Source organism: Tyto alba, unplaced genomic scaffold (genome assembly GCF_018691265.1).
Source record: "Tyto alba isolate M040663 unplaced genomic scaffold, T.alba_DEE_v4.0 Super-Scaffold_22, whole genome shotgun sequence".
In the NCBI taxonomy this organism is placed as follows: domain Eukaryota; kingdom Metazoa; phylum Chordata; class Aves; order Strigiformes; family Tytonidae; genus Tyto; species Tyto alba.
In genome coordinates, this window is record NW_024881296.1 from 960281 (window position 1) to 985783 (window position 25503).

The 25503-nt window shown below is 44.8% G+C and overlaps 1 protein-coding gene across 6 annotated transcripts; it reads right to left on the reverse strand.

The window, feature by feature from the left end:
• Positions 1–4178: 4178 nt before the first annotated feature.
• LOC116965016 lies at positions 4179–24150 on the reverse strand. Of its 6 annotated transcripts, none has more exons than XM_033006587.2 (11): positions 23975–24103; positions 18561–18718; positions 16424–16501; positions 14035–14121; positions 11894–12004; positions 11114–11258; positions 9899–10012; positions 9186–9330; positions 7662–7810; positions 7033–7172; positions 4179–5690 (listed from the first exon to the last, which is right to left on the reverse strand). In XM_033006587.2, exons 5-11 carry the CDS (start codon positions 11997–11999, stop codon positions 5569–5571), a joined length of 921 nt encoding a protein of 306 aa, XP_032862478.1. In that variant the 5' UTR covers positions 12000–12004; positions 14035–14121; positions 16424–16501; positions 18561–18718; positions 23975–24103; the 3' UTR covers positions 4179–5568. The 6 variants fall into 6 exon arrangements, with proteins under 6 accessions (XP_032862478.1, XP_032862477.1, XP_032862479.1 ...); XM_033006586.2 differs by having other exon boundaries at positions 23971–24103; XM_033006588.2 differs by having other exon boundaries at positions 24043–24062.
• Positions 24151–25503: the final 1353 nt, after the last annotated feature.

A 25503-nucleotide genomic window follows, 5' to 3' on the forward strand; every position in this document is an offset into this window, starting at 1 on the left:
AGCTTAAGTTTTTAATAGAACAACATCAAGACAAAACAAGTTACCAGCTAACATCACCATCGCTTCCAGCACTCCCTAACCATAACTGGTCCCACCCTGAGCGGGCAACCTCCCTTCTTGGTTGGTTAAACATCACATTTTATCACCTGCCTGGGCAAAGGTCTCCAAGACCCTTTCTTCCCAAGGAGGAGAGGGAAAACACAGCGTCTTTGTGTGGCTATTCAAGGGGTTTGGGTCCAAGTTTGCAGCGAGGAATGCCCATCGCGCTATCACACGGCCAATGCGTGCTCCGGCTGGCATCCTGCCTCTGTCGGGAGCAGGGTCAGGCTCTTGGGCTGCTCCAGCATTTTTTCCCATATATTCAGCCCATGCATGAGTCCCGCCCGAGCCTCTAACTCTTTGCTGAGATGTCTTTGACAGAAGGATCTGAGCTAATCTCCTGACATGGGGCTGTCCCAGCTCTACGCAGATAAAATAAATATTTAGCTTGAAAACATCTAACAGTTTTCAAAGAGCTGGGGATGGCCTGAGCATGTTTAGACTGTGTGCATAGCAAAGGGTGCCGATGCCTTTAATCATCGTCATATGTATTCGATGCTTTTATCTGGAGATCTTCACAGTCTGCCACGGAGAGGCTCGTCCTGTTCATCTCTGTTTTACAGATAAGGAAACGGAGGCGAAGCCAGCGAGGGTTGGATTTGCTCCACCTCCAGAGGACGAGTATTCGGGGCACCACGTTTTGAGCCAGCCTACTCTGTTTCCTCTCCGAGGCCAACGCTCCTCCGACGAGATGCCTTGAGACATGACCAGACAGCAGCAAGAGTCTCATCCATGTTTCCCTGCTGCTGGCGGTGGCAGCCAGCGTGGGCCAGTGCCACTTGCGCCCACATCTCAGCACTGCTGCCTGTTTCTCTCTCCGCTCATTGCCCCTGGTTGCAGCTGAGCAATGGGTTTGCAAAATTGCTCCGAATTACAGATGAAAGGCAGTCCTGCTTTCTGCTTTGGTGCTTTACATCACCATGTAACATCTCTTCCCTCCAGCAGGCTCAATTTTATTTATTTATCATTCATTTTCAGAGATGCTTTAATATAAAGTAATTAGTACTGCGAGTAGCATCAAGCCAAGAACAAATTAGGTTATAACACCATGTCTACTCTCCCTGGGTGCTCTGGTTTTTTGGAAGCCCAGCAGGAGAGGCTCCTCCCTGCACTCTGCCTGAGCTCTGTAGCCAAGAGCATCACGAAGGGAGTGCAGTGCCCTGGAGCTGTGGGCAGAACGGGCTCCGGGAGCATCACCCAGAGTATGCTGCTGGTGGTGGAAGATGTCACAGGGAAGCCTGTCCCTATCCCAGCATCTCCTCTGCTCTCACGGTGGCTGAGGAGGAGCCAGCTGAGCCCTAACTGAAGAAATGAGACATATTTTTCCCTGGAAGCTGCATGGGCTTTAAAGAGAGCCTGATCCAGGGGCTTATAACCCCATTTGAAAAAAAAAAAAAAAAAAAAAAAAAAAGATTCCTTTTGAATTAACACATTCACATTTGCTCTCTCCATTCAAATGCATATTTCCCCTGACCCACAACTTCTTCCACACAACATTCTTCCACATCAGATTTTCCCAGGAGCTTTTACTGAAAACAACTGTCTTGCAGCTTCAGCAGCATACAGCCCTCCAGAGAAAATAGTGCTAAACTGATGAGGTGGTCCTTGGATGAAGGCTGCCAGGCACAGAGTGTGAGGAGCCTGGGCAGGAGCTGGCCCCAGCTGGGGGAAGGAGGCATCCCCCAGCATCCCTGGACTCAGTGCTGGGCTTGTCCACCCAATGGTGGTTTACAGATCACCCTGCTTTTCTCTAGCTCCCCATTTAGCCACGGACTAAATCCCTTCAGAGGATGACAAGCGTAAACCCAGCTTTTGGTATCAGAAATCAAGGTACACCTTCATGTCTGGGGATCCTGACTTTGCCAGCCCCATCCATCTTCCAGCCCCATGAGGAGGCGAGGTAGCCCAGGGAATGGGTCGCATCCCGGGCTGGGCTGAGACACACAAGCATTTGCCAGGGCCCTGAATCACCTTTCCAGAAGCAAAACTAATTTTTTGGCTTCGGATTCTTAAGGCCACCAGCTTTCCAAGAAATTTTAAATCCGGTAAAATTCACCCAAATCCTATAATCACTCATGGAAACAAAGGCTGGACCGATTATTTTTGCTAAAAAGCTGGCAGGTTTCCAGGTTCACGAAACGCAGCTTTGCTGAAATTAAAAATCTCTTCTGAGCAAAAACGCTTATCAGTGGTTTTTAAAAACAAATTAAAATAAGGCATTTCAGAAAAAGAAAAAAACAAAACAAAAACTTCAAAAATAGCCTTGAGGATCTCTTTAGCCCCAAGGCTGGAAGGGGAAAGTTCACACTTATCTTTCATCTGTTTCCCCCCACCCCAGCTAAAAGAAAAAGGGGCAGGCGGGCTATTTTTAGGCTCCTGTTCCTGCTGTAGATGAAAGGAAAGCCACTTTTCCAAAAGCTGGCTGGAGCTCTGCCTGCCCCAGCTCTGGGCAAGTAGTGCTTGGAGCAGGTTTTGGGGATCAGGAGTTTATTTGTGGGTGGCCAAACGGAGGGGTTGAGGCAAGCTCAGCCTAATCCATTTCAGAGCAGTTGCCAGGGACTTTGTTGCAGGGAGGTCTGCAGAAGATGAACTCTGCAAAAGATGAACTTGGATGCTGCTGCAGCACTTCATCACCACTCAGAGAGAGGCCTTTGAGGCCGTCCTCGCAGCTCATTGCTGGGTGGTGAGAGTGAGGTGAAGAGCAGCACTCAGCCCTGCGCCACGCACAGCAAGAGGACCACAGGAAAGGAGCTCACACACCTCTTTGCCCAAGCTGCTCCTCAGCTCTGGGGTGCACGAGGAGGCAGGGAGACATCTCATTCCCCGATGCCATTGCTTTTCTCCAAACCTTTCCCAAATTCTTAATAATCTCCTGGAAGTGCAAGGACCAGAACTGTACAAAGCGCTCAACCCGTGGGTGCACAGTAGCTTTAGAGAGGCACAAAGGTGCTCTCAATTTTACTCCTTTCCTAACCGTCCCCGATAGATGGTTTACCTCTACTGCTGTCAGATGTGGAAATATTTGGGTGAGAATGGCTACCATAGCTCCAAGATCTTGCATCAGAGTGGCAGAGGCCAGCCCAAAGCACATCACCTGAAAGGCGAAGGGCAGCCTGGTTTTTCCCCTTATGCATTCTTTGGTACATACCTACAATGACCTTCAATCATCCTTTACACTATCCACTTTCAGTTTCACAAGAGCTTTTTGCAATTCCCCAGTCAACCTTCTCCTTCAGCATCCTAAATTACTGTCCATCATCAAACTACCCCTTGGTTTTATTGACTACATTATCCAGCCCAGGTCTAATAACACATGCTACCAGCAACCTCCCTTCCTGGAGACCCCCTCTATTTCCCCTCTTTAACCACCTATGGAAGGACATTGCCTGTTATGCCATAGCTCTTGAGCTTCTTTAGAAGCCAGCAGCAATATAAAACAGTTCACCCTTACCCACGTGTTTTTAAGTGCTTCAGTGAACTTAGAGAGGTTTCTGAGACATTACTTCCCTCTACAGAAGCACTGTTAACTCTCCCCAGCTAATACATTAATTGTATCCTGTGGAATAGTTTCTAGTCATTTGGCCAGTATAGACATGGGGTACAGACAGCAAGAAAGCCCCTGAAGGCTTTCTTCAATGTCCTGTGGAAAGACAGCATAGCTGCCCTGGTCCAGGAGCTGTTTGCAAAGCTCTTGCTTGGGAGGATGCAAAACCTTCCATAACTCCCCATGCATTAATTTCTGCACAGCCTCACACCAAATACTCACCTTGCCTGGACCCCTTAATCCACACAGCAGTGGATTTAATACCCCTCTATTAAAGGCAGCAGCCTCTGGAGAGACTGCTGGGAATTTACGAGCTCGACTCTTAGAAAGTAAGAAATAGAAGTTTCATGAACAGAGTGCTGGGCAGAGGAGTTTAAAACATACATAGGAATCTCTATCACCCAAGTCTTTGCCTACAAGGTTGATGAAGGCATTATCTGTGGAAGCAGCTACAGCCAGGAGCAGCCCAGGCCTCAGCAAGGGACCAGGGGCAGTGCAGGACCCAGGACACAGTTGCTTTAAGTAAGTTTCAGGGTTAGTGGAAAAATGGTGGAATTAGTTGATTTTATTGGAAAATAAAACCAACACAGCAGAATTACAAGAGGAATCTCGTTACACTGGGTTTGTACTTTGTTAAAGGTCAACAACAGGACAGGTTATTTTAAAAGAATTTACCTTTGTAATAGTAATTTAAGATATTCGGCATCTAAAAGCACCTGCCATGTAGAAACACTTTCCAGACCCCAGTGAGGCACCATCAACTTGAGCAGGCACAGGAAATAGAGGCAGTGGTCCAACAATTCGGTCAATCCACTTCTAGGCTTCCTAATACCAACTCAGAAACGGTAAAGCCACATGAAAAAGCACTGACTGAGGATGAACTCATTCTACAGGTTCAAATAATTTTTTTTTTCTTGAGCAGATCTCCTTTGAAGCAGCAAGCTTTACCCCAGATCAGGTATCGTCTCAAGTGTACATATAGCTCCTGACAGAGATGCTACAAGCCCTGCTTGAGCAGGATCCAGCCAGCACATGCTGTGCTCTGCTCGCTCTGCACGGTGGGCAACCCACCCTTCCCTCCTGACCCTGATCGCCCCTGTCTTACAGGCAGAGCAGGAACAGCACACCTCTGCTATTCCTGCAGGTCCAGAGAGGTGCTGACAGTGACTGACTTAACTGAGAAAGTCAGGAAAAAACAGGGCAGAGACACAGCGATGCGCCTGCTGAAAAACTGAATCAATCTTCTGGTTTTAGAGCTACAAGCCAAAATAGCTTGAAGGCTTGCAATTGTGTCTGAAGTATTCGGTCACCAGCCCTCCCCACCTTGGATAGCAAACAGAGCTGAAGCTGCAAGGGTAGATCTCTCAAGTTGTGCTATCTGTTCCCATCAATGGTGAAGAGAAGCAGGAAAAGGAGCAGTTGCTGCCTGGAGGTCTGCTCACAGCACCAGGGCCTGCAGGTACCCAGCACCACATGGCCAAAGGAATTGCCAGACCTCCCCCTGCTCACCTTGACTCACACGGATAGTTCACTGAAAGTACAGCTCTAAGAAAAATGAACTAAGGAAAATATGAGCAACTGTCTGTAAGCCTGCCAAGGGCCTGTTAGCCCTCATTGCACTGACAGGAGCAGAGAGCCAACAGCTCAGTCGGTGGTGCAGAGGGTTGCTCAGCTGAAAGACCTCTTCCTGCACTGATCCAGAGTCAAACTAAATGAAGGAGGGTACAGATTCAAGGTGGGGCTGTCAGTAGCTGATCTGAGGGAAAACGGGAGCAGGACAGGTTTGCAGACACAAGCCATCCACATTTGGAATGGAAAGAAATAACTAGAGAAGAGCACAAGGCAATTGATATTGAAGGAAAGACCAGCAGATGCCCAATTCTCTTCTCTCCCTTTAAAGTATCTCCTGCAACATGCTGGAGGTCTCAGTGCACTGTGCCTGATGGGTCTGGGGTTTCGGATGCCTCCAGTGGTCTCTTCCAGTGTCTCCATGTGACCAGTCCCAGGCGAACAGCAAAGATCAAGCAAGTAGTTGCCAGCAAAACAACTAGAAGAGAAACAGAAGCACGTTAATGCATGAAAGTCAGTGCCTCTTGTCATACCCCAGCTCCCAGTATAGGGACACCATTTAGGAAAAGAGGAAGAGAAACACCACCACCACCCCCCCATACAAGAGCCATTATCCCCCATCATCAGAGTCGTATTTCAGAGGTAAGAGTTTCACTGCTATCCAGTCAAACTTGCCCAATGCTTCCAGGTCAAGGCATGTCTAAAAGGGCAGGCTTTATGGACACAGGAATAAAAGTGTATTACATTAACAAAACACTCCAGGAATAGTTGAGCTATATAAAGATAGCTATATATATATATATATACACACACTAGTTTGGGAAAAGCACGTTCTTGCCCTACCAGCCAAACAAGCTGAACCACTAAGAACGAAGTTCTGCTGGAGGAAATGCACCTACTACAGGAACACAGTTGTCTGCCAGAGACCACACAAATATTCACATTCCTGGTGGCCATAACCATCAGGAGGTGAGCCTCCAGTGCCCTCATGCCTTTGGCAGACAAGCTCTGCTAAATCCTGCTGTGTGCTTTTAGGCATTATGAGGGTCCAGCTGCCATTACAGCAAAAGGAATCACCTACTGGAGTGGCTGTGATGGTGGTGCCAGTCCAGAAGTTAGCTTTAGCCACTGGTACAGGTCAGTGGGAAGGCTGAAGGGTGGGAACATGCTCTCTTCTGCTGACCCTGTGGTGGGAATAGGCATCTCCAACTGCTACAGCAGGATTCAGAGTTCACACAGCTCAGTCCCTTTCATGCCAGCATAAAGCTACTCAGTGGCGTAGCTTTTGTCAGACTGTGATTGTACAGTATTCAGACAGCTTAAGCCCTTTTACAATGGATGACTACACTCAACTCTGTTACAGTGGCCTGCAGCAACCAAATAATCCCAGGAAAACTTGTTACGGCTAGCCTGAACTCTGTGTATGAGAAGCACACACTGCTCCTATATCCTAAGTTATATAGGGCAAATGGAAGTCCACAGCCTTCATCCCAGCCCTGCTCTTCCTTTGGCCCACCCTGTATCAGATGTGGTTACCAACAGAGGACCAAAGCGAATGATGGAGAGTTCTAGGACAAATATATTGCACTAGGAAGTGAACTTGAGACAACACAAGGTTTGAATCCAGCCCCAAGGCTCATGTGCGATGATTTCTGCTCTTCTCTTTACTTTGCAAAGTGAATACCTTCTAATAAATACCTAGTTCTGCTTTTTATGAAGAATACTTCAAGGCAAGTCTGTCTTTCTGCCTCTAATACACAGATGTGGAATTGTTTACTGGCCTTCTTTAACAAGAGTTGGAAACAGTCCAAAAGATTCACCTATAAAAATGCCGTTTGTTGTTGGGGATGAAAATGAGAAGTTCTTGCATGTGCTGCCAGTCAGAGCTATAACCACCACTGGGTAGATTGTAAGGTTATAGCGGACATACTTGTCAAGAATGAAATTTTCTAGATAAAACCTGTGAAGAAAAAGAATGACCAAAATAAGCATTTTCTCTATGTTGTTTTTCATAGAAAGTTTAAGAAAGGAAACGGGCAAAGAATGTTTTGCAGGCAAGCTTGGACCAGAGCCCAAAGTTGTCAATTTCCTAAATTTTTAATTAATCTTCTGAAATTTATCTAAGGTAATTTTATGGAAAAAAAAAAAAAACACATTCCTTGTGTTTTCCAGAAAGCCTTTACCTGCAAGTCTAGGTCAGGCTGGGCTCATGCAAGTCGCAGCAACCTGTTCCTGGCCCACAGCATACACTTCTTGGCGCTGCTGAGGGTCAGTGAAGAAAAGCTCTGCCCAGGCTCCCTGCTCATCTGCCACGAATTGTAACACAGCCCTTTGTGCTCAGTGTTGTTACAGGGACAGACTACGAATGAATTGGACAGATCGTCCAACCCACTTGTGAGAGGTAGAAGGGGTCTTTCAGGCTTGGGTGGGAACCCATGAGGTTTCTTACCATATTGCTAGGTCAAAAGCAAGGATACTTAGAGAAGCAGTCGTCGCTGTCTCATTGGACACATTCCACTTGTAGATCAACACAACTGCAAAGTTCAGCAGAGTGGCAATGATGGTCCAGGTTGCATACAGTGCCAGCCCGTTCTGGATCTGCCACGTAGCACAGCAAGATAACAAGCAGTGATTAAAAAACAAAAAGGTAATTTGTCTTGTGACCCACAGGTCAGTTAAACCAGCCATCTGGACCTAGACGCAGGGAAAATTCCTCAACATGAAGAGTTGAAACATTGGAGTCCCTAGAATATCCCAGAGATCCACAGCCCAGGGGCAGTTGCACAATTCCCCATACCAGCAACCCCAGGCGGGGTTCCCATCCACACCCCAAAGCGGACAGGCTGTTTGGCTGCACAGCCTACTTGTTCCACACTGCTGTATCTGGCAGAGAACAGGTTTTTTTTTTGAATCTCAACAACCTCCCAGCAAATATCTTTGCCACATGGAGCCTGTAGCAGGCAATAAAGGGCTGGAGTCACTCCTGAGTAAGGATGGGGAATGCAGCTATTCCCATTTCCCTGCGTTATACTGGTGCCTCAGGAAACACAATGCAAGGCCATAAAGAACAGAGCCTGCTCCCAGCTTGTGCCAAGAGACATAGATACATTTCCATCAGAGTTGGTAGGAACTTTTCTGCGCGGAGCCTCCCAGCTTTGCAGACTCCCCCTCCACTGAAAACTCTCCCAGCTTTTTCACCTTGAACTTTTTCAGCTGACCCACTTTCTCACTGGGTAGCACCAACATCAAGCAAAGGAACCAAAAGGCAGTTAAAGTGCACACAGCAGCTGTGGGAGGAACTTGCAGTGGGAGGTGTCCTGGATTGGGGAAAAAGGGGTCAGGGTAGCAGGTTTGAACTAGGGAGGGAACCAAGGATTGATTGAATATGAGTGTTTCTTATTTTGTGTAGTTTGCCAAACACCCACTCTTCTCAAGAACAGCAGAAAAGTAATTTTCTTCCAGAATTTAGCAAGACTCAAAGGCAGCTACATTTGAAACCTTGAGCGGTGTATGCTTCCCCATACAAGAAATATATAATTCTTCGTAGTCTGGGACATCACCATCAGTTACAGCAAAAGAAACCATCCTTAGCAATGGATTTGCCCTCTGCAAGAAGTATTCTTCCAACCCCACACACAAGTCCCAGTTTGAGTTTTCATGCTTCACTGAAAATTTCATTTTGTGGCAGCTGGAGAGGTACAAGGGATATACCCTGATCTGAACCGTTCCTCTGATGTCTGATAGGAAACAGATGCAATTAAGCCTGTGTGTACCTGCAGCAGGCACAAGTTAAAGTCTGGGCAGGAATCTTCCCTTACCTACCATTCTTGATACATTCAGCACTGCATAGAGAGGTTTGTTGTTTTGTTTGTTTGGGTTGGTTTTTTTTTTTGTTTGTTTTTGTTTTGGTTTTTTTGTGGCTTTTTTTTTTTTTAGCTTTTACCAACAACAGTGCTGCCCAAATGCCACCTACTAGGATGCGGATGAGCCAGAGGTCAGCTCTGTGACCCTTCACAAACCACGCGGAATGGATGTCCAGGGCTCGGTGTGAAATGAAGAGGGAGACACATGCGGTAAAAGCGAGGGCTGCCAGGAACGCCAGGGCTGGGAGGAGGTATCTAGGGCAGAGAACATGCACACACAGAGTATACAATACGTTTTTCAGTGGTGTCACAATGCCTTAATTCATAGCTTTAGTGTTTGGCCCCTACTGAGTTTAAGTTAATCAGCCTTTAATAAAGGTAATCACTACATGTAGCCCTCATTTTGGCATACTGCTGTTTTAATCATGACGTTATTTTCCCAACTGCAACTGATTTCTTCACCTCTTGACAGTGGTGCTATTATAAGCCCTTCATGTGACCATGATTATGAAAACAATCCAAGGCAAGGAGCTTAACTGTATTTATGAAGAGAAGCATGGCTCCTCTTACCCGCGAAGGAAAAGATATGAAGACCAGCAGTTTTGAGGAGATCTTAGACTTCAATAACCAATCTACCTGATGGGCAAGATGAAAACACTATGCAAAAATCCCCAGATTTTAATGAAGGCTACCTTTTGCCAAGGCCTGCCACTGTTTTACAGGTGTGATTAAGTCTTCACATATAGCGGAAAGGGCAAAATGAAATATTGGGGCAATCCCCAACAAGAGGTTTAGAAAGCACTTGTAACAAAAGGCCACTTACTCTCGATCCCACAGAAACAGCCATCCAACATTGAGACCATTATTCAGAATCCACGCCACATAAAAAGGTATTGGCAGCAAGTCTGGCTTTATGCAGACACATCCAAGTTCATTCCTGCCAGGAAAAAGTGGGTATGGAAAAAGGAAAACAATGCCTGCATTGACCAGACTTTCCTGGTTTCATCTTCCTCATACTAACAGGGAGTCTACATTGGAGTTAAATATTTCAGGCTTAAATCAGACTATTTCTCCTCTGCATCCTTCTCTGACACAATACAGTCCCTGTGGCTTTGCCCATCAAGACACTGTCCCATGGTACAGAACTTCTTGCCAGTCTCTGTACCACCACTGCACCACCTCAGATTTAGCAGGTGCTAAGGACTGCTCCACAGATGCTGCAAAGCTTGTGCCACTGGTGGTGGCAGCAATGGTAGTCCTGGGATTTTAGCCCAGTTCCTGGGGAAAAAGGCTTACGGGATCGAAGTGTGAGTGCATATGTGCATATATATTTTGTGTGTGCACATACATGTGTACAAGAGTGATCAAGTCTGTACAAGCACACACTTTGTTCCTCCCTCAACCTCCAGTTTTGGCCAGGATCAGCTGAGCAACTTCTTATAAGTCATACAAAAACAGCAGATGCACAAGACACAAATTAAGCAGCCCATGGTTCCCCTTGACAGAAGAGCTGCAACATAGGTCTATCCCACAGAAAACATCACATATTATTACAGATATTGCACAGTACTTCACAAGGCAGTTATTGATCTCTCAACCCCAGGAAGCACTTTAAGTCCAGTTCAACAACCCAAAAGGCTTACCAATGTCTATTCTCTAATCTGACAGTAAATAAACTCAAAGCATTAGCTCCATAGTTCATTAACTTTGCCCCTGGGGATTCTCAGCATCTACCAGTGGGTAAGTGCAGCTACTGGGTAACTCTGATCACATGAATCAGTGGAAACCAGGCCTCACAGAACAGTTTACATGCTTTGTAACCTGTCCACATGTTAGAGCAGTTTATATACACCTCCAAACTGTTTCCCAGATTGGGATGCTGAACTCAAAATATGGTCCAGCAGGAGAGCTTCAGCATGTCAAGAGGAATGGCAGTGGGCTTACTCTGACTAGAAACCCCATAAGAGGGTGTAAGAGACTGAGCTACAGAAGGGAAGAGCCACTGTTCGTCATTTATACTGGAAGCAGTGAAAAATACCTTCGACAGATCCCTGACAAGGCGTAGAGAAGCCAAGCAAGCTGCCAGGCATAGATGGCGTTCCAGATGAGGAAAGTCCAGCCAGCTGGTGTGAAGTCAGTGCTGTACTTTGCTGAGATGTTTCCAGGGGTTGTTCTGAACAGACCTGCAGTGGTAAATGTTTTTGCGGGCAAAAGCGTTACTACATACTAAGGATGGGGAAAGACTGCTAATTTCCCTCAACCTGCAATCTTCCTCAAGGCTTAGTCCACACCTCAGTGGATCTGAGGGAGATGAGAGGATGCCCTTGATGAAAACAAGCCATGTGTTGCATTTGGCTTGCCATTGGACACCCATCATGGGATCATGGTCCCTATGGGAAAGGTGCCCTGAGCACCCTCCCTCATACAGGGCCAGAAAAGCCAGTTGCATGTGAAAGCCAGAGGCACAGTGCCCATTTCTGACAGTCAGCTGGATCATATTCAAACCAAGAACCCTCTATATACCCACAGCAGCAGCCTGAGCAGTTTCCACCAGGGATACAAGGGCAAAGACTGCCTTTCACCTGCCCAGGTTCACAAAGGACAAGACCATTTACTTGAATTTCAAGGGACTGGATAGGGCTCAAGCACCTGGCTGTAACACCTGGTATATACACCAGCCACTCCCATCTTTCACAGATCAAGGTATATTTGGAAAAGCAATGAGGTAACAGATCTATCCTATCTAAGGCACCTTACATAATTAAATGATATAATGCATGAAATCCACCTCTGAAAAAAGACAATTTGCTTGCATTACCTTTGAATATCCCAGTGGCATTTCCAGCATTCAGTATCACCATGACCATGAAAGTAGCCAGAGATAGAAACATCACCAAAATCTTCAGCTTGTGTATAGCATCCATTTTACCTTGCAACAAATTAAGAGAGATTGATTTGCTATCCTAACATATGCATGATTTTGTTCCATGTCCCAGAGTGTTTTAGAAATAACATTGTAAATTCCCCAGTTAACTGCTGACGGTTTTTATGGTGTTGTCATAAGAACTGAAAAGGCCTTGCATGGACTAGGATCATCTTCAAAACCAGCATCCTCTTGACAGCATTGTCAGCAGCCCAGAAAATAACCCAAAATAATGACAAGAAATTGATACTTCCCCAGAATACTCTTCCAATAGCTCAAGAATTTCTAGTAGTAGTGTCTTTAATAGTCTCTCACTGGTTTTTAAGACTGTAAACTCTATGTCCGTGAAGTAATCCAATGACCTAGAGAAAAACCCATCTCAGTGTCTGAGATTGTCCATTACCAACCTCTGCCAGCCCCTAGCACTGTAATGGGTAAAGACCTCTGTACAAGTTTGGGATGGAGAACAAACACTACAGGCACCTGGGAAGGCTGCCTGGGTTCTGGACAGCCCTGACGCAGAGAAGCAAAAAGGCCTTGCTAGGTTGCAGAATTGCAATAAAAAGCCACGTAGGGCCCAGAGTCTTCAGCTCTGCCACCACCTCTGCTTTACTGGCATAGTGCAAAACAGTTCAGGTTCGCCAATGGACGTATTGCAAAGCTTTTAAGGTATAATTAATTAGCAAGCAAATGTAAAGAGTGATTCCAGCTTATCCTACATCACTACTGCAGTCTTACTGAAGCATACAGGCCTATCAGTTTTGCCCACTTTAGGAAGAAAAATCAGAAGACATCTGGCTTTGCAGCCAAGTGCTTTTTAATTCAATATATATTTTTACATTTAGCTCTCTAATCCTACAACTACTTACAGAATAACTTCTCATGGTGATATTGCCTCCTTATCTACTGGCTGCGAGTAAAATTTAAATGCTTTAGCAAGTCTCAAATACTTTATAGACTAAAACCCACACGCTACATTTTTTTTTTCAATGTTTGCAAACAGTGACTTGAGCTCTCCCAAGTGACCTCCATTAGCCCAGAATTTGTTTTATCAAGGAAAAGTGTTGTGCCACCTGTAAGAGTAAGCATACATGCATCTACACTATAGGCAACAGCTTTATTTCTGCTCACAGCTCAGCACTTTAGCTGCCTTCTCTACACAATAGCACTTCAATGCTTTCCAGGGTTGACAGGAATAACAACCAAGTTGCTCCAAGCTGCTCAGTGTTGAACTAATAAATTCCAGTTCCCAATTCAGTGGGTGATTTTATAGTTCCAGGCTTTGTTCATGGACTGAGCTGCATCCAAACACACATCACAAGGAAGTGGGAGGGGAAATTATCTTTACTGTAAATCCATAAGAGCTTTTCCCTTTTCAGTTCCATCTAAACAGGAAAACATCTATTTTTTTTTTTTAATTAAGACCCTATATGGAAGGATCTCATTTAACTCAAGATGTCAAATCTCAATTAGGTTTATGTCAGTCAAATCCCAAAACAACATATTGTCTTCAACAGGTATATAGAATTAGCAAATTCTGAAAAGAAAAATCCACTTGTACCATTAAAAATATAATTTCTAACTCAGGAAAAATCTGACCTGCAGATTTCTAAGAGCCAGGAAAATGTAGGAGAGGAAATATCACTATACATTTCTATTCTTATATTCTTTCCTTGACTTTATATTCTTTCCATTGACTTTTGGCCTCTCCAAACCAGTACATGGGACTAGATGGTCCTTTAATCTCACTGTCAGGCCAAATCTGTTTTCTTAACAGTTCTGTAATTGAAATCAGCACCACGTTTCTTTTTGAATAGTATATTTAGAAGAGGCTTGATTACACAGCTTCAGAGAAACCCATACTTGCTTACGGAAGTCTAGGAGGAAAGACTTATTTTAAAAAAAAGAGTCAATAGTTTCACTACTGTCTATCACCTCCTTCCTCTAATTTATTGCAAGCAATAAACATCCACAGTATTTCCCTGCCTGCAGTTATCAGTCAAACACCTCTTAGAAGAATCAGAAATATTACTCACAAGGATCCACAGAGGCTTTTTGGCAGTGTCTCAGAGCTGTAGTTCAGCTGCCACCAGTGCTGGGGAGTCTCCGCCACTCAATCTTACCTAAAGAAATTTTTATACAACTTTTAGCAGATTAATTACCATGCATTATTTAAAACAATCATGGTAGTTAAGCATGCTTTCTGTCCATGAGCTGCAGCCTTCAACTGGCTGAAGCCTCACAAAAACAAGCACTTATGCAAGACAAATGCGATTACTTAACAAGGGCCTTTTATAACAGCCTGAGCAACACACACTCACAACTTGCTGGCAGACCAAGGCTCATGAGTACATGCTCTCAGGCTCTCTGCCACAAGGAGGGAAACCACGCACTCCAGTGCAAAATCTTGATCCCCAAATCACAGCTAGGGCAGCGCTCCTGTACGGGGGAGCTTGCAGGGGTAGCTGCAGAAGCAGCCTGGATTTGGCATTTGGGGAAGCTGGAGATGTAACACAGCAAGGTCTGGATCCTGTGAGCAGCTACAGATCTTCCTACCCCTTCCCAGAAGGAGCTGAAAGCTGAGCTCCTCAGAACTTGGCATTCAGGGGACATTTTATAGTGTTAATGTTGTATAGATATGAGTAACTTCTCTTGCACAGCAGGCACACATATAGTAATCCTGTGTTTTATATTTCACATCTATTCCTTGCAGCACAATGCATACTCTGCTGCAAATCCCTGAACCTGGCCTCAAAGTTGGGCTTTAAGTAATCCCTGTATCTAAAGGACTCCAGAAAACCCAGAGAGAACATTCCTGATGTCAGAATGAGAACAGACAGGTGAGAAAGATAACCCCAAACCTGAAGTGCTAAAGGGACTTTTCCAAGTTTAGAGATTGGTTTCAAGCATATTGCACAAGTAAATTTTTGTTCAGATATAGAAAAGGCTCCTGCCCTTCACTGCAAGCCAGTCCCACAGGAGCAGAGCAAGACACACTAGCTGGTCAGTCTCCACCTGCATCTCTGCCTGCTAGAGGACTGCAGTTTTACCATAGCTACACCTCTCATTTTATGTTTTCACTTGTTTACCCTAAAATTTAAACAATTATATCCAATTAAAAATATACTTCAACATCAAAATGTTATTTATCTTGTGCAACTACAGTGCCTACCAAGCAGGCAGTCTTGCTGGGGACTCCCTCATGTCAAATATAAAGCAATGAATAAACCAGCACCTATCCCCACTCATTAGAAGCAACATCACGGGGCTGGGAATGAATCCTGATGGTGCTTCCCTGGTACAAAGCCTACATGAACATGGATTTACAAGCTGTGGGGAAGGGCAGGGCATCCAGCTGGCATTGCCACTGCCTGCTTTATCTGTGTAGCTCTGAGGTCCACCCTTTGAAGTTATCCTGACAAGGAAACCAGTGGCTCAAGTAGTATTTCATACCAGCTAGACAATACATTATGCTCTAAACACTGATCACGAACAACTACTCACACACAACCAGTTCCTTGAAGAAAACAAATGCCTGACCTTACAGGATGGTGGCATTAGCATCTTTCTCTCCTTTTTTCACTTTGTGTATCCCCCAGATGTGTACGCAGTGACTTTCCTCATGCCCAAGAAACTGCCTTCGCATTACAAGCTTATAAGCACTATTACAGCAAGTATGGGTTGAAATACAAGTAGAACCACCACACACATCATACAGCCCTCTCTAGTATATTAAAATATACAAAGCCCTTTTTCTGCACTGGACTGTGTCTTATTTATGGCCTACTATATATATATGTAGTGTGTATGTACACATATTTACTCATCAGATAGTCCAAACAACGTCAGCATGTTCAACATTACATTTCCATCCAACAAATGAGAGGTATGAAATTCTTAATACAGACAACATATCTTGCACATGCCTGTTAGGTACAGCTTATCAGCTAGGCCCATGCTGATCTAAATTCAGAGCAAGTTCTGCATGCAGGAAACATTGGCCAGGTGGGAGAACCAACACACACTTTGCTGTCCCATGTTCTCACTGGTTATTTCATAATGCATCTGTCTTGTTGCAGTGAGACAACTGGACGCAATGCCACCATAGCAGTGGCCTCGTCTTCTTGCTGCAGTAAGACAGGCAGAAGCTTTAGGCCCACATTCTGGGTTTCAAAAGATTTTTCAGAATAAACTGAAACACAGGTCTTGGATAAAATATTCGAAATTATTTTATCATGCAGGTCTACAGAAATCCCCTAAAGTACGTTTGAAAAGGACAGAGGAACGTTCTCTGTGCTTATAAATGTGTTAAAACTGAACAGGTTTTGCTTCACTAGGCTGCACAGCACTGCCAAAAGTGGGAATGCTCAGTACACTTGGTACACAGTGTCAAACTCAAAATGAGCATTTATGGAGGGGCCTTACCTTTCTAGTGTATTTTCACTGAAAGAACTTTTAGACTTGTGTCTTCCACGTGAGTTTCAGATGAATGTCTTCGCTGGCCTGTTGAGGAAGAAAAAGTATATTGTTAGATGAGTGACAAATGCAGTTAAATACATTTCAGCCAAGAACTGGCTGTTGGTGTTTGTATGCATAGGCAAAGAGAAGTATGATACAATCCACATTCACAAAAGGATGCATCCTGAAATCAGGATACTCTGCAACAACACTCAATGAAGTCACTGGAACCAATTCCACACAGTCAGTGCTCAGTACGTTAAGACAAGCTACTCTGAATTAAGTGTAAGTTCATGTTCACCTGAGTCATGACAGAGGAAACCAGTTTCCAGCTCAGTTATTTTACCATCATAGTCTTCCACTGATAAGCAGAAGAATATACATACTCTCTTCCTATATTACCAAAAATCTTTTAAAAAGGGTTTATCTTTAGAGCCCTCATTTATAACTTCCCAGAGAAAACAATAAGTTGCTTTTCAAGAAGGAGATGAGTTATACCATGCCCATCCCTCCCCATGCACACTCCCTGTGGCACCGTGGTGTGTTCCACCAGCATCAGGGCACCTCTGACACCAGTTCACACAGAATGGTAGGACAGGTTACAATGGGACTACAGCTCTCCTGTCACTCCCCTGTGCACCAGAAAGCAGTGTAAGCATTCACAAGGTGCTGAGCTAGCACGAGCAGACTTTGCACTGGAATTAGTGCCCTGCTGACAAAAAGAAGCTTTTTTTAAAAATAACATGAATCCTCTTGCTAGTAGTTGAAATAAGAAATTATGACTACAGACACTCTCAGTCCCAGCACAGAAAGTGGAAGCCAACTGATTTCTACCTAAAGGTACCACCTGTGGAGGCCCTGCCCTCAAAATAAACTCATCTTGCAATGGCCAGGAACTGAGACCAGTTCATCTGTGGGCAGCTCACTCAATGACACACCATCATTAGCAGGAAACTCCAGGCAACAAAGCACCAGAAGAATCCACTTTTCCTCACCAAGACACTAATTTCAGCTAGGACACAGGTGTTTATTTGGAAACCAGCACAAATAGTTGAACAAAACTAGCGTCAGGGTAGTGGATATATTCACTTCCAGCCAGGCAACTTAAAATAGTCTATGAAAAGAAAAAGCTCTCACTACCAAAGGATGCACACAGGCAGGGAAGAGCTGACCTGAAAAGCAGCTCTGTCAGAGTCCCAAATGCAGATGTGAACTGACTGATACAACTCCTTGTCCCAGACACAGACATCAACAGGGATCCCTGGGTCAAGTCAGAAACTCTCCTTGCCCTGACCCCCACTGAACTGCCAGGCAGCTATCGCAGCTACCCTGAACACCTCCCCAGCAAGGCAGGAGCTCAGCAGCTCCAGACTAGGCTGCCAAAGACTTTTGTCCCTGTCAGCAATGACGAGTATAAATCCAAAATGCATTCTGCCCACTGAGAACTCCACTTTGATCTTTACAGCCACTTGCTTTAACTTCAGCCTCTCCTAATGTGCAGGGCAAACTGGCACCCAATACTCAGTGACCGCACTGCAAATCATTCTCAGGCCACGTTCAGCAAATGCTGACAACCGAATATACTAATCTTCTAACAACTGATCAAGCATCCTAATCCTGCAGTGGGTTAATCTGGATGCCTTCAGTGCCAGGGATTAGCCTTTCCATACTGCTAGACGGAATGGGATTTGACCAGGCACACTAGGATAGGCACACAGCGAAGAGGATCTGTGTTAGCAATCCCCTTTGGGTATTTTAAGAAGGAAAATCATCTGCTTTTTATTGTTGAAGAATACATCCACCCTTTCGCAGCAGGAAAATCTCCCTAGGTTTGAGGGAGCAGAATAGTAAAAGGAATCCACTACCTACTTATTTTCAACCAGACTTTAAGGCAGCTGCCACGCTAAAATTCACTGACTGATCTCCAGATATTTTCACTGAACTCCAAGAAAATTGTAATAAGCATTTAAGTAACTCAAACTAACGCCTGCCCCACTCCTGTGAGAGAAAGATGAGAATAAAAAAAGACAACGCACTTCTGTCTTTAAGCTAAACTTAGTGAGACAAACAACAGAAAATATTCTCCCCAGATGTTCTCACTCACTGGTTATGCATTGGTAACTGTCTTCAAGGGCAGCTCAAGAGCCTACAGCAGCATCCGCAGCAACAGACCAGGGGTACAGCAGCAGGCAGCACTTTCTGGAGCTGGCAGGCAGAATACAGGTACAAGAAACCAGCAACTCACCCCTTCAAACAGGATGACTGTGAAGAGATGACAAAACCAGAAGAGTTAAGCAGGGATGAGCAAGGACACATTTCTATGTCTGGATGTCTCCAGTTCGTAGATTTCATTTTATTCAATCACATGGCACTACTGCTGCTCACAGGAGTCCCCCATGCCCTCCTCCGCCACTGAAGGAGTGACACACAACCAACAGCACCCATTCAGTATTTTGTTTGGCCAGCCTCGCTTCCGCACCCTTACTGATTTTATGAATACAGACATATTAGCCTCCTGGGTAGCTTTTCTCTGCCCTCACCACTATCACCCCTAAATGCTTCACAAGCACTTACATTTTTGTTCCCCCCACAACTCCACGAGGAAGAGCAAAAAGCACCCAGGAAACAAGCCCCTTGCACTGACAGCAGCACAGCAGATGTCTATAAGCCCTCAGAGGGTAGATGGCTATTTTGCAGAGTTGGCATGGCCAGGAACAGAGACAGATAGGAAGGGAGAAGAGGCACCTTGACTGCAGTCAGAGCACAAGTTTGACTTCTGTGAGAGCAGAGAGCTGCCTTCATTTTATAGCTGCAACATCCAGGTCAGCAAGAAACTCTCATGCAGAAAGCCTGCTTTGAAACTTGGGTGTCCTGGTTTTCTTTATGGCATTTTTTTGTGGTACTTTATATGCTTAAATGCAGTGGTGTCATCTATAATTGACAGTGTTCAATAGACATTGACCATTTGAAAGACGCATCTCAAACTGATCGTTTAAAAAATGAGAAATACAACAAACATTTTGGTTGCAGTAGCTTTCCTACAAGAGGGCAGCATGAAGCTTAAACAGACAACTTCAACTCACAGCATTTGAGTGCCTGACCTTAGCATGAACACTCCTTTAACATAGCAATTTTGCAATCTAATTATCTAGGTATTTTCTTAAAAGCAACTGAAGTATATGTAAAATGCCATCACATGGATATATATCACCTCCTACATGAATCATTAACAGAACTGGAACATTTAGTTCCATCACTGTGAGAAATTAGTGGAACAAAACTCAATGCAAGACCTTACAGACAGGGAAGGTGATTTTTATTAGTAAGATTTCAGTAAGTTGATTCTACTCGCTTTCCCATCAAATTACTCACATACCTAGAGCTGTATGCATCTGTCTGGCCAGGATCACCCATGTGCAGTGGGAAGCACATGGGATAACACCTTCACAGTCTCACTGCACCTCCTGAGCTCCTCTATTTTTGGATGCATCTTTTACACCCTTTAGCAGTGGATACTACAGTCTTGTGCCTTACCCCTCAGGAGTTTCAGGCAAAAAATTAGAATTTTCTTATGCTTATCTAGGTATTTCACAGCTTCAGTACTGTTGATCATCTGGTTACCTTATCCTCTAAGGCTTCGGTTTTTCTTTGTCCTCTGGTTATTAGCATGAAACACATGGGGTGGCTCTGCAGCAATTAATACATGCCACTCCTTCAACCCTTTACCTGCTGTTTTTCTGGTATCTTCAGCCATGCATTTCCATTTACACCAAAATCAGTATTTCTGTTAAAAACATCCTTATCAGGCAGGTCTGAACCACACAAGATCCTGACACAGCTAATACAAGTCGAAAGCTGTCAGCTTTCTGTGGACCAGGGCAGGGAACAACCTTGGCAGCAAATTACAGTTTTTGGCTGGCCATACCGAAATGCAGAGGTTGAAAATTTCTGCGTATTGTGGCAAATTTTAGACAGCAGTCCCTCTGATTCTCTTGTGTTTATGTTGCCATACAAGCTTAATTCACCCTCTTTCCCACATCCCTCATCCTTGCTTCTGCATCCACTCACCTATCTCAATTCTCATTATTCACAGTTGCCCTTTCCCCTTCCTCTTAGGGAAAATATAATTTTCTAAAGGCTGTTTCTGCCAGCCTCTACTGTCTCCCACAAAGATGTGAATAAACGTTTTCAGACCTATAACTCAGAATTATTTGGCTACTTTTCAAAGTCAAAATAAAAAGCACACCCTTTGTTCCAGCCAAATTTCCAGGCTTCCTTTCAGAACATGGAAGTGTTAAAATAATCAAACCGTTATTTCAGTCAAAAGCTTAAGACAAAACATGTTTCCTCCTCAACTTAGTCAAAAACAGCAAGACCTTTTGTACTAGAACTTCTCAGAAACAAGCTAAGCCTGAGGCAAACGAGAAACAATGGAAAATGGCAGCAGCAAGGGAAAACCGCAACCAAAGAAGAAATTTTGCTTAAGTCAGAAGTGAAAAAAATGGAGCTCTAGCAGAAAGCATAAGGAAGCAATAACTGCAAACAGTGTTGTCATTTTTGCCTACAGTAAGTGTATTTATTATTGTAGACATGCATATGCACACCCATGTATCTAGATCCTCACAGAGCACTTTGCAGCCTCTCCAGGGTCATGCAGTAGACTGTTTCTCTCATTCAAGCTGGAGACCAAGTATGTCCATGGAAAGCTAGATGAAGACAAGGGCTTTACATCTCAAGAAGGTGAAGTGCAGCTTCTCAGAGAAGCTGTTTTCAACCTACAAAGGTTCCCAGGCCCTGCCATACACCACTGGAGTCCTGCCCACTCCTACAGATGTGGATGAGGACGTACTCCCAGTGTATCTGGTGATTCGGGGTAATCTGTCTTGGACTGGAGAAGCCTTAGAGGAGGCTTGTTCTTTGGAGGGACTGGATTTCCTTCCTCAGGTAACATCAGAACACGTCTAAAGAACAGATATCAAGAAGGGTCAGCAGCAAAAATCAGCCACCTCTTGAAAACCAGTAGCAGCAGATTGATGAGGACTGAGCTCCCAGTGTCAGAAAAAGACAACGGGAGTCCCATCCCTGGGTACCTTGAAGAGGTAACATCAAGTCTGCAACATCCACTTCTTACCATATTCTCCGCTGAACACCAAAAACCTACGTTGTCTTAGTTCCAACTCCCTTCAGGGTTATCATGATGTTACTTTTTGCAACTCAATCTTCAAAGCAGTGGCTGCCCTTTCTCCCTACTAATTAATCTTTAGTGAAACTTATGGTGTTAGCAGTTTTGATCTGGTTATTCTGTTGAGGCTTGTCTACAGTCAAAATCCCCAAAGCCTTAGCAGTGTCATCACTGCAAGCTGGCTTCTCAGGCAAGAGAGCAAGCTGAACTGTCAGCTCTCCAGATAATAATACAACAACATCTTTTTCTGCATTACAGCTTCCAAACATCTGAAAGTGCCATCAGCACGGGACTCTGGTAGTCGCACAGTCTAAGGCACCTCACTGTCACGTAATGTGGGCCATATATAATATATGCACATACAGGTGGCTGGCTGGTCAAGCCCCACACCTCTTTCATCAGCATTAGAAGCTCAGGCTATATCACACAAGTTGAGGCACATCAACTTACTTTGTTTTGAAATCTGTGGAAATGACGGAGTCAGGTCCTCTAGATCTACACAGCATCATTCTCACCGAGTGTATTTTTGTTTTAAGGCACAGAAAGGTTATTAGTAGCCTATAAATAATCTGTTTTGCACATAACCTGCCCATCTACCACACAGCCCTGCAAAGCACCTATGTATGAAACACCAGCAGAAAAGATCCACTTTGAATAACTACCTGTAAGCAACCGGGAATTGAGGAGAATCGGGGTTAGTATTATTAAAAGACTTGCTCTGACCACAGATACTTTCTCAGAAACCTCACCAACAATGTGAGAAACAGAACACATGAATTCCACCTTTAAAATTAGGAAATGCACACTGAATAGGACAAACCCCAGCACCTAGGGTTTTTCTGTGCAGTGTAAAATAGCCCATACGCGACATACAGGACAGTTTTCCTTAAGTGGGTTTGAACCACAACAGCTCCAGTGTTTTCCTTCCAAATTCATTCATCCTTTGTGGCAAGTATAGTTCAACCCTACCTGTTGCAGTAATAAAACAAAGTAATAACAACTAGATCCATCATTCATTATGATGAAAGGACTATCTGTCATAGCTGGATCACATTATATCATTGTAGGCTATAAGTCTCCTCTGATTTTACTCACCATAAAATGAGCACTTGCTTAATTAGGGAAAGCTTTTGAGCCAGAGACTTGCTCTCAAGACATGAGAGTGTTTTCCAGGAACACATCTCTCACTTGGCTGGATTCATCTGAAAGGAGAGCCCTGGGTGATATGGCACAGCAGTAAAAACCTTCTTTTGCAATATGCCGTACAACAGAAAGTGGGAGTGTTTGAAGGAAGATCACTTCAGTTTTGTTGGAGGAAGAGGCATCATGATCACTTTATAAAACTCTTAGTATTAAAATCCATTATGCTATGGGTTCACAGCCCATCTACACTGTACTGAAAAAGCTCCACTTCCAAAGGCTGCTCCACCTGCCAGATACTTCTTTTATACATCAACTTCTACATCCAACAGAAAAGGAAATTCTTATTTAAAAACAAACAAAACCCCTCCAAGTCCCAGTAGACTCCTGCCTACACCATCCTGACCGTCAGCAGTGATGCCAGCAGGATCTCTGCAGGCACTGATGGTTTACTTGCCCCCCCCCAGATGCACAGCATCAGAAGAACTCTGCTACATTTCTGCCCTCCCAACCATCAGTGAGAGTCAGACTTATGCACAAGAAGCCACTGGTCTCAAAGAGTTTGGGAAAGAGCTCAGACCACACCAGAAGGGTGAGTGCTAAGCTAAGGCCTCCCAGATAGACTGTCTGGGGGATCTTTGTGCCTAGGACAAAGCTAGAGCTTGTTACTCAAAACTACTCTTTCATGTCAGTCACAGGCAGCAAGATTTCATCATCAGTCAACACAGTTTGCAGAGACATTTCAGAGAAACCACCTCATCCACAGCACTTAAAGAAAACAACACCTGTGAAACCATCCTGAGAACAAAAGAGAAATATAGACGTAAAAAACAAACAAACAGCGGGCTTGAGTCTTCACCTAACTGAAAACAAAAGTCAGCTTGTGGGCAGAAATCTAACAGGAGGTAAACAGGCTCAGGAGCCCTCTGGTAGGCAACACAGTGTCTCAAGAGGCCTTGGGCAGATGGTGGCATGATAGGCTTCTCCATCTTCTTACAAGAAGATAAATCCATTTATGATTTTTAAATCTAGACCTGTTCCCCAGAGGAAAATACTAGATCAGGTGGCTTGAGACAAATACAAGCAGGAAAAAAAAAATATATATACACATAGCAAGAACTTCTATTGAAAAAACCCTGGAGGAGATAGTTACCCAAGTGACAAGAAGTAGAAGAACAGCAATAGCATTTACCTACACCAAGGAGCAGCACTGTCTCACAAAGAGGGAGAAGGAGACCCCAGCACAGGCAGCACCCTCACCCACCGCTGCTGAGCGGAGCCGGGTGCTAGTAGCAGCTTCCACCAGCAGCCCCAGACACAGCAAAAAGGTACACTGAGCCCAGGGTTTACCTAGGGGTTGCAGTCAGTGGAGGGGGCTGGAGACAAGCTACACCACCTCCCCAAAGGCTCCACCCAGGCAGCAAACCCCAAAACCAAGCCACATGTAATGCAGCCCAAGGCGGAGCTTAAATAGAGCTGCTGGGCAGAGGGATGGGTGGAGGCCCCAGCTGAGGCTGCTCAGAGCAATTAAGACCTATGGGTGCACTGGGAGCGTGTTGGGTTTTTTTGCTGAAACCCCACAGCTGCAGCTGGTCGCAGCCGGGAAACTGGAGGAGAAGCAGGATTGCTTTCTCCATCCATGAGGAGCCGTTGCAGCTGCGAGGCTCCTTCCCATTGCATGCCACAGAACCATGCAGAGGTCCAGCACAGCCCTTGCCTGCTGTGCAAACAAGGACGACTGACCACTACAGTCTCTTGTTCTTTTTTTTTTTTTTTTTTTTTTTTGTCTGGCCGTCATGACTGTTAGGTCATGGTTTTTGGTATTGGTGCTGAAAGGCAGAGCAGTCAGGGGCTGTACCTCCTCTTCTGATTTAAAATGCTGCAGCCAAAAACAAAAAAGATTTTTTTTTTCCTCAGTGCTACGTAAACCTTGATGAAAAAAGAAAAATTGTGGATTTAAACGTTCTGTGTCTTGAAAGGCTATCTAAACAGTCGCTTGATGTGCCCTCCCTCAGAGCTGTGGTAGTGAAGACCTCCAGTTTATTCCTCACTAGTGCCTTCAGAATTTTTTACTTTTTTTTTTTTTTTTTTTCTTACTTCTTTCACCTGCCTCCATTCACAGCACTTCTTTTGGCACGATATCCCCCTTTCCTGGTCATAAAAAATGCCTCCCTTCCATAACAGAGCTTTTCACAAGGTCCCCGGGGCAGCTCCCCTCTCTCAGAAAAAACAGCAGGACATTCATGGAAAAGGTTGGGGAAGGCCAAGTTTGTCTCTTTGCTTCCAGGCTTGGGGAGTCACCGACACCCTGCACAACTGCTCATCTTGAGAAGAGTTAATAGGGAAAATGCCAGTAGGTGGTGTCCAAGAATAGCTTCTGGATTCAGAGATGCCAGTGAAACCTGTGTTACACCCCGGGCTCCTCTTACAGCTGTCGACATCTGCACAGTGGAAAGGGGTGCAGGGTGGCTGCGGCAGCATCTCCACTTACAGCACCCTCTGATGACAGGTCCTGCCTTCCTGCAGTCTCCAGGCTATTTTTCTCAAATAAGCGCCATTACTGGACATTGTTCCTGAAGCCGCTTTTTTGGAGGTTTCTCCTCTGAAGAAGGTGGCCAGGCGACAGATCAGGCTACCACCAGAACAAGGGACCAGAGTCTCCACTTCTCTCTTTAAGCAGCCGAGGCAAAAAACAGCACGTGGGTATCTTTAAGTGCATCCTGAG